This window comes from Echinops telfairi, unplaced genomic scaffold (assembly GCF_000313985.2).
Source record: "Echinops telfairi isolate 266 unplaced genomic scaffold, ASM31398v2 ScPeMD7_7424;HRSCAF=8462, whole genome shotgun sequence".
Classification (NCBI taxonomy): Eukaryota; Metazoa; Chordata; class Mammalia; order Afrosoricida; family Tenrecidae; genus Echinops; species Echinops telfairi.
The window spans coordinates 95,493,339-95,504,723 of NW_022111324.1; the positions used below are offsets into that span (position 1 = coordinate 95,493,339).

The window sequence follows — 11,385 nt, forward strand, 5'->3', positions numbered from 1 at the left end:
GACCCTGGGGATTGGGTGGAGGCATCTTTATGTGTGGGTGTGAGAGAGAAGCACTGGCCTCATACCTATCCCCAGCGCTTGCAAGCAAGAGCTGTTTATAGGACAGATACCACTAATGTTGTCTTCTCCATTACATTTCAGGAGCTTCAAAGGGGACACCCGTGTGTCCAGGTCCACAGCACTCCTTTACTGATGGCGCAGAGGGGAGCGCATCGGCTTGCTAACCACAGGCCACTGTACCGCCCCTCTAGCTCCCTGGCGGAAGAAAGAGCACGGGGCTCCTGTGAACACGTGCTGTCTGGGAAAGGCTGGGGAGCATTGCTGCGCTGCCCTGTAGGGCGGCAATGCGTTAGAATCAACTCAATGGCAGAGGGTTTTCTGATGTTCCTACCCCAGGAGAAGGATGATGGGAATGGTTCTGTAAGAACCGACCCTCCCTGTGGTCACATCTCAGAATATGGGTCCACATTTGACTCCTATCCCCTAACGTGGAAGTCAAGGCCGAGGGGAAGCTGAGGAAGTAGCTATTTGATGGTGGACTCTATGGGTGGCTATGAAGCGGCAAGGCCATTGAGATTTCATGTGAACACGACCCCTTCTTCTTGCCGATGGGGGAACCCTCTTAATGTAGGAGCAGAGATGAAAGAGGTCTGGATTCCTGATAGGGAGTCGAAGGCCACTGCCGTGAGCACTCTGGGGACAGCACCTGCAGTGCAGACGCCCCAGCGTCCTCCCCTGGCAGCACCCCTATCTGACATTGATGGCCCTGTGTACATTTCAGAGCATGCTTTCACCTCTGCAGTAACTGCTGTCGGGGTATGTCAAAGTTAAACAGACCGGAAATTGCTTTGAAAATGTACACATGTTATTAAATGGGAGGAATTATCTGATACCCTGATTCAGCACCGGCATGTCGTCCTACATACTACCTGGAGAACCACGCACGAGAACACCGGCTTTGCCCCCATCTGACAAAGCTAAATGGGGAGGGGGGTGGGGTGGGGGAGTACCTGTGTGAAAGCAATATTCTGAGGGGTGCCCCTCTCCTGTGCCAGGCGCCACCCCTGAGCCCCGCTTGCCTGTGTCTTCACCGCAAGTGGTGGTCCTGCCTGCCACTTTGAAACCAAGGCTGTTTCTCCCCATGGAACACCAGCCCCCGCAGCTCTCCGTCTCCCCCTGGCGCGCACGCCGGGCATTACTCCGGGCAGCGGCGCTGACAGCGGCCCGCGGGGAGTGGGCAGAGCAGCCGCTCAGGGGGCTTCTCAGCTGTAAAACGAAAGCCTGGTGCATGTGTCTGAAGGGCTCTACCTTTTCTCTCCTGCACCACCTTTCCTTGCCTGAGGGATCTCTCTGTCTCAGTCTCTCTCTTCTGTGGGCACATTGAACTTCAGCAAGGAAGCAAACCACAACAGACTTGGGACCAAGGGGCTTGAATTAAGCGAAAGTAGATCGATCTGCCCAAATCATTTGATCCTGAGTAGGGGGAGAGGGGGCGGGAGGGGGGAGAATAGCGCGTTCTCGTGTTTGACCAAGACTAAGCAATCTAAGCGACATAAAAGGAAATTCAAGTGAGCGACAATTAAAAAAAAAATCCCCGCACGCAACAATACAATCTATTTAAACTGCAGCTCATACTTGTCATACCAATGGTATGACTTTTTTTCTGGAGTGCCCCTTCTGGTTCTTGAACTCAGGCTGGCAGCTGGCGAAGGGGAAGTCGGCTCCAGGACTGCACGGGCCGGTTTTCCAAAGGTCTCCAATGGCTATTTTCTTTTTTCTTAGCCCTGCCCCTGAATTGTCAGACGGCGTCTGCCTCTGAAGTTAGCAGTGATTTCCTCTCGAGCCGAGCCTTATCTCCGGCTGCACGTTGCCTCTCGGTGACTAATCACACAAAAACATTGTCTGAGGCTGGCATAAAGTTCGAGCTGTTTACCCCCACTCTATAGGGGTTCCCTATAAAAAGCCGCCGGCCAGCGCTCCCAAGTCAGACGCGCTCCTGCAGCCGCGCCGCCCAGCTGAGCCAGAGCCGAGCCGGATCGCAGCGCCCGCGGGTCTGCAAGCCAGCGCTCCCAAACCTTTTCTCCCGGAAAGCTCACTCTGGGAGCCGAACAGCCACAGACACTTGGCGAGAACTGAAGTTTGTTTTTGTTTTTTAAAACTTGTTGTTTAGTTCGCAGAACAGGTCTTTGGTCCTTCTTCCAGAATGGATTATTTCCCTGTGGTCGTCTCTCTGCTGTTGGTGCTTTTCCACGGAGCTCCTGGCACAGGTAGGCATGTCGGCTGGTACATCGCGCGATGTGAATGTCCTTCTGAACACTTTCCTTGCCGCCGTTTCCCCTTTCTTTTTATTCCTGAAGCTCGGAGATCAAGTGCCTGGGGTTGAAAACTACTTAGCATTTGCATGGAAAAAGTCAATGTATCTATTGAATGCAATTGCTCCTATAGGATTTTATATAATATCAATTGTATAACCATAATGATACCGTGATTATCTTTGACTAGGATAGTTCCTTCCTTGTAATAATACAAAAAGAGGGAAAAAACAAAAACAAAAAATATATAGTTTAACCAAATGTGCCTTGGCATTCTGGGCTCATACAGGTATATAGGATATAGAGAATTAGGTAGAAATAGATCTTATTCAAACACTTCTTTAATAGTGTGTGATTGTGTAAAAATATTTAAATGTTTTAGCTTGAAGCCACGGGAGTTTGTCCAAGACATTCCAGTAATATACCAGCAATAAAATCACCTGCAGAACAATTTGTTTAATAAAACACCCTCCTCCCTGCCTGCCCCCCCCTCCGCCCCCACGGCTCCCACTCAAGTGCTTTCTGGATGAGAGCTGCTGTTTTCTTTAAAATGTTTCATTATTGACTTTAGATTTCTTATGGCAGGTTTTTGGCACTGGAAGCAGTGCCGACTGTATTCTCAGTTGTGTTCACCTGTCTTGGGAGGGGAGCGAGGGAAGACTGGGGCTACTCACGGATTAGATAGTATGTGTGCATCTGCCCATGCCCCCTTTGGGGGTCCATGTACATTTTTTGTGTGTGTCTTTTCTTGACCCAGAGTAAAGAGAAGGGATATCAGGGGAAGGAATCCTGGAATGTGAGTGCTCATTTGAAACTGTACAAAACTGGGCAGAGAAGCTGTGATTGCTAGTCCCAGGGAGTTGGTTGAAGACAGGGTGCTGCGGCGAGGAGGGGTGGGGGAGGCTCCCATACGGACCTGGTCCTCCCGGGAGGCTGTAGTCGTCCATCAGGGAACCTTGACTAGGTCCCCAGAGCTGCTTTGCAGCTTCGCCTTAGCTGCTGCACTTTCTGTGGGATGTACTGTGTGAAATGACTACTGGAGGATTAATTCCTCCTCTTGCGCTGATTGCTGATCGTCTGTCTCTCCAAAGTCCTTGCCCTCCGTGTAGAGAATTATAGCTCATCCAGGTACCCCTTACCTTCAGGTGCAAAGTAATGGATGCCTACCTAACCAGAAGGGCATGCCAACTGGGCACAGGGCTCTCAAACCAGTAGGTGGTGGGGTGCACTTATTTTTTAGGATTTTGACCATCAGCCAATTGTAAGCCCTTCTGGGTTGTGTGGTCCTTCTCAGCACCTTGTAGAGAGCCCAAGCTGAATTCCCAACAGGTAGAATTTCCAGAAACTTCCAGACAGCGTCAAGAGGGCTGGCAAGTCCCATCTCAGGTGTTTCTCTCCCCTGTCTTTATATAATCTTCCTGCAGGTAAAGAAAGCACTGAGGGTAAAGGTAAAATTGTGTTAGAACGTAAAACCTTAGAGACCTGTTGGGGCTGCTTGTGCTTCTTGCTAAAGACAGGCTGTCTACTTTGTCTGCTTTTGTCCACTCTGCTAATTCTGGTGCAACTACCGTGACCTGGTGTGTCTCCGAGGGAGTGCTTTCCGATCCCCCCCTGACCTGCTCTCTCTCTCTCTCTCTCCAGCTGTCCTGGGCGCAGAGCTCAGCACGGATGCGGAGAACGGAGGGGGAAGCCCCTCCCCTAGTGCACCCTGGAGGCCCCACCGCTCCAAGCGCTGCTCCTGCTCCTCCTTGATGGATAAAGAGTGTGTCTACTTCTGTCACCTTGACATCATCTGGATCAACACTCCCCAGTGAGTCTCTAGAGGGCATCCTAAGGCTAGTCATTCCTTAGCTGCCTTCGCAGGCGCTCAAAGGCAGGGAGGAGAGTGACTTTTCTGGAGAGCCTGTAGCTTGCTCTTGGGAAGGCTGCAGTTCTGACACAGGAGAATGCCCCAGTGGGGTGGGCAGGTCCTCCCTGTTGCTGAAAATGACAGAACAGCTTGGTCTTCAGCAACAGAGATGACGGGCTTCACCTACTGCCGCCGGGTGGAAGGAAAGGGTACACAGCACTGTGAGTGGGGCTCCAGGGAAGGTGCTTTCAGGGGCACTGGGACCAGGTGCTGAGGCCATATGTGGGTTAGTCCATGCTGGGAGGGTCCTGTCTGGAGAGGTAGCAAGGATTATAGAGTTCAATTCAATCACTTCATTTAGAGAAAAAGCTAACCCAATGCCCCCCCCACACCTCCCCCACCACTCCCACCCCAAATATCAGTCACTTAAGCAGGAGTGCGTTTGTGGCAGAGCTAGCACTAGAAGCTGGGGTTCCGTGCTCCCTCTGCCTGCCCTACCCCACACCCCAGAAGACCAACAATGAAGACAGAGAAAGAAAAGCGTGCGGTAGCTTTCTCTGGCAATGCTGGCGAGACAGTCCTCGACTTTTTCCCTGTGAAAACCACCTCATCTACATGGTGTCTACCAGATGCTCATGAGGGCAACGGCTGACCAGATGCCAATCCAAAGATGCCGCACCAGATGGACTGAGTACATAATACTTAGTAAAGGGCTATTACCAACCCGGAGATTTTGTTCCTTAGGTGAGGGTCAGGAGGGGCCCATTGGGAATTATTGGCGTGCCTTCTGGGAAAAGAGTCCTTTTACAGACACAAGCTATAGCTAACCTGCAGGAACGAAACCCTGGTAGCGCATTGCTTAAGCACTTGGCTGATAACTGAGAGGTCAGCAGATTGAACCCCCACCGCCACTCTGTGGGAGAGGGAGGAGGAGGCCCTCTGTTTCCCAAAGAAACCCGACGGGGCCATTGTACTCTGCCCTCAAGGGTCACGTTGAGTCAGAATGGATTCTAATCTACACACAGCCCCAAATGGATTCGAAGGTACACACAACCCTGAACTGCAGAAGAAAGCTACTGACATGGTTGTGAGCCAGGTACCCGGTGCCGTGTCGACTCTCCTTGCCTCAGCATGCAGTTTTCACAGGCTCAGATGTGGTCTTAATCAGAAAGAGGGCTTTCATCTCTTGTGAGAAGTGGTTTTACCTGGCAGCCTCGCTCTCGTCCAGTCACCACCACCACCACCTCACTCATAACGGACTAGGACGTTAGAAACAGAACACAAGGCAGACAGCATAAAACAGGCACCAAAGCATACCATCCTTTTGAACACAAAGTAATGTTGTGGGCGTGCAGAGTAGAAGTTGAACCTTGTTAAGGGCTGAAGTGCAATGCCATTGAATGCAGAAAAGTGGCTTTCTCCTGGTTGGCTGCACACGCTCAGGCCACTGGAAGGTCTGTGTCCCTGATTGTGCCGCGCTTCCCACCTAAGCTGTGCTGCTGCTGAGCCCTGGGCACGGGGTCCCCAAGAGAATGTGCGTGCCCGACGAAAGTACCGTTTTGAAGACTTCTTAATTATCTTCTGTCTGTTGTTTCTCTCTCTCTCACAATAGGCACATTGTTCCCTATGGACTCGGGAGCCCTTCTAGGTCAAAGCGATCCTTAAAGGATGTGTTGGCCACAAAGGCAACAGACCCCAGGAAGAGATGCCAATGTACCAGCCAAAGAGACAAGAAGTGCTGGAAATTCTGCCAAGCAGGAAAAGAACTCAGGTGAGCAGAAACACTTCTGCTTCTCGGTCAGCCTCCCAGCCTTCCTCTTACTGGAATGTTGCCTCTTCCAGAAAGATCTAGGTACAAGTCAAAGATATCATTTCTTTCTCTCTGTGTATCTTAACAGGGCCCAGGACACCATGGAGGAAGTCTGGCATGGCCATAAGAAACAAAAGGACTGTGCCGAACTCGGGGAGAAGTGCATTCAGCAGCAGCTTGTGAAAAGAAGAAAACTAAGAAGGTAAGAGAATGCGACCAAGCACCATGCGAAGTCAGCAATGCCTAAGAGCCGACGTACCGCCCCCACCCCCCCTCGCAGCCATGCTTTCCTTGGTGGGGATTGGCTTCAAGGCAATAAAACAGGGGGATCTCCCTGTTCTGTAGAGGAGAAAGAACAAAGGCATCCTTCTCAAGCCTTTGCTTAGAGACCTTGGAAGCAAACGGCTGTCCACTGCCCACGCAGTCAAAAAGGATATTTTTCAGAGCAAGGTCTATCCAGAAACACTTCATTTGCTCACCGCCCCCCCTTTGCCTCTCTGAGTGGAGTCAATATATTTACCACTTTCTCTTCGAGCTGCCCCCCCTCCCCCCACTTTTTTTTTTCTTTTTTAACATTTTATTAGGGGCTCATACAACTGTTATCCCAATCCATACACACATCAATTGTGTAAAGCGCATTTGTACATCGTTTCTCAAGACGTTTTCTCTCCATTTAAACCCCCGACATTAGGTCCTCATTTTTCCCCTCCCTCCCCGCTCCCCCCTCCCTCATGAGCCCTTGATAGTTTATAAATGGGTATTTTGTCATATCTTGCCCAGTCCGACGTCTCCCTTCATCCACTTTTCGGTTGTCTGTCCCCCAGGGAGGAGGTCACACACAGTTCCATGTAATCGGTTCCCTCTTTCCTACCCATTCCCCCACTTTTTTTCCTGGTAATGCCACGTGCAAGGGGGCGTCGGCAGATTTGCCGGAACATTCCATTATCTTTTCATTCTGTTTCTCCACAAACATTTGGAAACTCTCCCCATCATGCCACCAAGTTCCTCTAAGTCTTGAAGGATCAGTTATTCGTGTGGCTAGAGGGAAGTTGTTAGGCAGGACTGACGAGCTTTAGAACTTGCATTTGGGAGGGGAGGTATGATTGCTCTTGTTTTTTAAACAGGGAGAGCGATTTGGTGGAAAGCCAGTGCCGTTCCAACAAGCTTTTTGGTTTCCTAGTTAGTCAGAGGCAGAGGGATCTGGATTAAGCAACACCACAGGGCTGTTATGAGCAGTCTCCGGTGATGAACCTTCCAGGCTGTAAATATTTTGGGATTCATAAGACCAAGGGAGGAACCTGTTCTCACATCTGTAGCAGATGGATCATAGGAACTTTTCTTAGAAATCTAGTGGCACGAAGTTCTCTGTTCAAACTGCCCTGAGCCTGGGGCTGGCAGTGAGCTGGGCCTTCTGAGCTGTTTACTTCTGATTGTGGGGCGTCTTCCCTCTCGGTGACTGACACCTGCCAGCTCTGTGTCCGTGTAGATGGTCTAAGCCAGAAAGGCTTCCCCAGACCACAAGATGATGTCAAACGCCCTTAGACATGACTTCCTTTTATTAGTTTGTGTAGGTTGATCATTTTTGCCGGCGCCAGCCGTTTTTTCTTCTTCCCTTCGCTCACAAAAAGGCGGGGGAAGAAAAAGGCCCCCACGACATTTCTTAATTGCTACAAAACGTTTGCTTTGGGTCTCCTATGCATACTTCCTCTTTTTCCTACGAGCCAACTGAAAACCCACTGTTGTCCATTTGATTCCGACTCATAGTGACCCCAGATAGGGTCTCTGGGGCTATCAGTCTTTACGGGAACATGTGACCTCCCCATTCTCCCTGGAGTGACTGGCAGGGTTGAAGTGCCAACCTTGCAGTTAGCTGTCTAATGCTTACCTGACAGCAGTCCCAGAGGGGTGGGGGTGGGGGGCATTTTTCCTGTAAGCAAACTTCCATTCCTCCTGGTACTCCCGACCTCACCTACTTAGGAGACTCTCATGGGCATTTGGAACCCGTGCTGAGTTTCTCGTTCAGAGGCCGTGGTGTTGACCACTGGGCAGGGGCTGCAGAAGAGCACACCTTTGGCTTCGTTGAAAACGGTGTCTAATGCCCAGTTCCCCTTAGGTAGGACCATTCCCCTCCTGCACGCTCCTAACGGTTTTGTTAGGGCCAGCCTTTATTTTCATAGTGGTAACAGATACGACTTGAGGTCGGTGTTGCGGTCGGTGGTGAACGTTCAGGAACCAGATTTAGATTGGTTTGCACCCCGTTCTAATTTTAGACGTTTCTTTGGCCAGAAGTGGTGTTAATTTTATACCATTTGTTTTCTCTTGTCTTGCTTTCCTAGGTTGGAGGCCGTCAGCAACAGCATCAAGGCGTCTTTCCGGATCGCGAAGCTGAAAGCAGAACTCCGCAGAGAGAAGAAAGTGACCCACAACCGCACGCACTGATGATCGGTCCCCTGGGCACGGGCCGGGGCCACACCCTCGCCGCGACAGCCGGGGTCCAGGCGGGAGCATCTTCCTTGCTCGCATCCTTCCTTGCTCCAGATTCGCCAAGGCCCAACTTTCCAAGAAAGGCTAAGGAAGGCCCCTCCGATGGATCCACCTTTGTTAGCTTCCAGGGTGGTAACTGGGCCCGCCCCGCCTCGTTTGGCATGATGGTGGCGACTCAGAGAAAGCAGTGGGACCAAGTGACATGCGCAAGAAGGGCAGCACCCCCAGAGGGAGGCGAGGAGATGCCACCCCGGGGTGGGGTTTCTGAAGAGCCCGGGAGGCAGTGTTTGTGTCTGACTCAGGCGCCGGGCACGTTTCAGGGAGAAACTGCAAAGCCCCATGCACGCATTTTCTAAGGGATGCACACATCTAAAACACTTGAAGGACAGAGACTCGAGTGGAAAAAGAAAAAAAATTAAAGACTTGGGTTTTTGTTTTGTTTTCATTCATAAAAATGCAAAACTGAAAGAAACTGCTCTACTGTAAATCGGGATGTGTTTCGGTCTACCTCACCTGTATTGCACTCTGGTAGAAATGTATGTCACCGCCTGGTTTTGCCTCTCTAAACTTGGCCCCTCCTGCCACGCCCTTTCTGTATAACCCCCTGCTATGTCTAGCCTCATAGGAGTCTGGTCCAAGGTGTCAGTGGTAGAGAGAATGTTTTCATGGTCATCTACAAGCTCTGATCCATAAAAGCAAAGATCATGGAACCGGGTGTTTCCCTTTGCCCTGACTTGTGGAAACACAGCAGTGTAGGGTTGTTCGTGAGAGACCTTGAACGTGAAGTCAATGTGGGTTGTGTTTTAAAGCAGTAATATTATTTTCCTTGATGTAACTGGTTAATGGAAGAGGCTGGATTGAATTTTGATGTACTTATTTTTTATAGATATTTATATTCAAACAATTTATTCCTTATATTTACCATGTTAAATATATGTTGGAGCAGGCCATATTGGTCTATGTATTTTTTTAATGTATTTCTGAATGAAATTGGAAAAAACATGCTTTTTTTTTTTTTTTTTTTTGCCTATCAAGGTAATGTCTTTAGAAAATAAAAAAATTTTTTCCCTACAGTATTGATTCTGTTGGAAATTCCTAAGGAATGTGCTATGATCAGACTTATGAAGGAAAAGAATTCAAGTTGGTTTCATGGAGAGGGAGCATTGAAAGAGAATATTTAGGCTGATTAAAAAAAGGAACTTGATCTATACCTTAAAAGTAGTTTCCAGATAGCATGAAGGTGTTCTTTTTTTATTTCAACAGTTTTTTGGCACGTAATTCGCATATCGAACAATTCGATAGTCCAGTCAAACCAAGAAAAGTTGTACAATCATCACTACAATTCATTTTATAACATTTTCTTTATTCTTGTCCTCATCTTTATTAGCTCCCCACTTATGCCCAGCTCCTCAGCCCCCCATACCCGCAAGGAACCATTAATGCAATTACTATATAGATTTACCTCTGCTAGATTTCATATACAGAAAAAACATTAAAAACAACAACAACAAAAACCCAAACTGACAACAAGAATAAAGTAAAACAGATAAAAACCTCAATCGAACAAGAAAGAAGAAAACATTAAAAACTAGAACAAATTCAAATGGAGCCTAAGGGAGATCAGATGATAGAATGCTAAATCTTAACCGAACTGCATCTGCAGCAGCCCGCGTTCCAATGCAGGCTGCATGGCAGGAAAGCTGTTCCCACCCAGGGGCCGACAAGAGGTTTTTCAAACAAAAACAAAAGCCAGCCTTACTACTTCTGTCGTCCCCTGTCTAGCAGCCTTCTCCTTCCTCCTCACCTGATAAGTCTCCAGGGACGCTATTCATTTACTTCCTTAGGCCAACAGTTTAGACTGATGGCGTGGTGAGAGGTGCTTTCTCGGAATTAATGGTCTAAAGGGCAACAGCAAGAGTACCCCGGCACCCGACCACCACCACATGTTTGCAGTTAGACACAGTTCAGCATCAGACTTGTTTTCAGGAAATGGCCTGCTCGGGGCCAATAAGCAATCTCCATGTTTCTTTGTTTACTTCAGGGAAGATTTTGGTTTACGAAGGAACATGGAGTACCGTGGCTTCCTCACAGGAACCCAGGACTGGATGGATATCTCCCACGGCGGCCGAGAGCAAATCCAAACCCACTGCAGTCCAGTCGATTTTGACTCCTGGGGACCTTCTAGGGCAGAGTACAAGTGCCCCCTGGGCTTACCACGGCTGGGATCTTTATGTCTGCAGACTGCACCATCTCTGGCCCACAGAGTGTCTGGTTCAAACCGATGGCCCCTAAACAGCTGTTCACTTTAACCACGGCACTACCAAGGCTGCTTGGCAGCAGGGCTCTAACCAAACCCAACCCAGTGTCATCGAGTGGGCTCCAAGTCCTCTTTCCCAAGCTGAACATCTGCATGGGAGCAGACAGCCTCATCTTTCTCCCAAAAAGCACCTGGTGAGTTTGAACTGCCAACCTTTTGGTTGACAGTCCCAGGTTCAAATTCTAAAGCCCCTGTGTAGCTGAAGCCCGTTCTCCATGTCCCCTTGCCGCGGCTGACCACACCAACCCACTGGAGAGGATCAAACAGGCACTCCCTGTTTTACCAATTTTCCCATTCTCCTATTTCACAGATCCATGTTTTTCTCTTTTTCTTAAATAAATGGAGGATTCGTGGCAAGCCTGTGTGGAGCAAGTCGATTGGGGCCGTTTTCCAACGACATGCGCTCATTTGGTATCTCTGCTGTATGTTGGTCCTTCTCACAATATTTCAAATGTTTCCACAATGCTGCTACACACTTAGTGTTACCCTATACTACAGTATAGTGTCAACACAACTTTTATATGCCCTGGTAACTACCCCTGGCCCCTCCAAAAGAAGTCGTGACTTGCTTTATTGCAATATTTATGCTTCACTCCTCTGGTATGGAACCATA

General features: G+C 49.2%; 1 protein-coding gene across 1 annotated transcript in view; it reads left to right on the forward strand.

Moving 5' to 3' along the window:
• The window catches only part of EDN1 (endothelin 1), a 21,421-nt gene extending 11,981 nt beyond the window's left edge, over positions 1-9,440 (forward strand). Inside the window, exons 2-6 of the mRNA XM_004712193.2 lie at positions 2,171-2,267; positions 3,954-4,122; positions 5,774-5,932; positions 6,060-6,173; positions 8,308-9,440. Coding sequence (XP_004712250.1) covers positions 2,204-2,267; positions 3,954-4,122; positions 5,774-5,932; positions 6,060-6,173; positions 8,308-8,410 — 609 coding nt within the window. The 5' untranslated portion in view covers positions 2,171-2,203 and the 3' untranslated portion in view covers positions 8,411-9,440. The remainder of the gene's footprint in view (positions 1-2,170; positions 2,268-3,953; positions 4,123-5,773; positions 5,933-6,059; positions 6,174-8,307) is intronic.
• Positions 9,441-11,385: the final 1,945 nt, after the last annotated feature.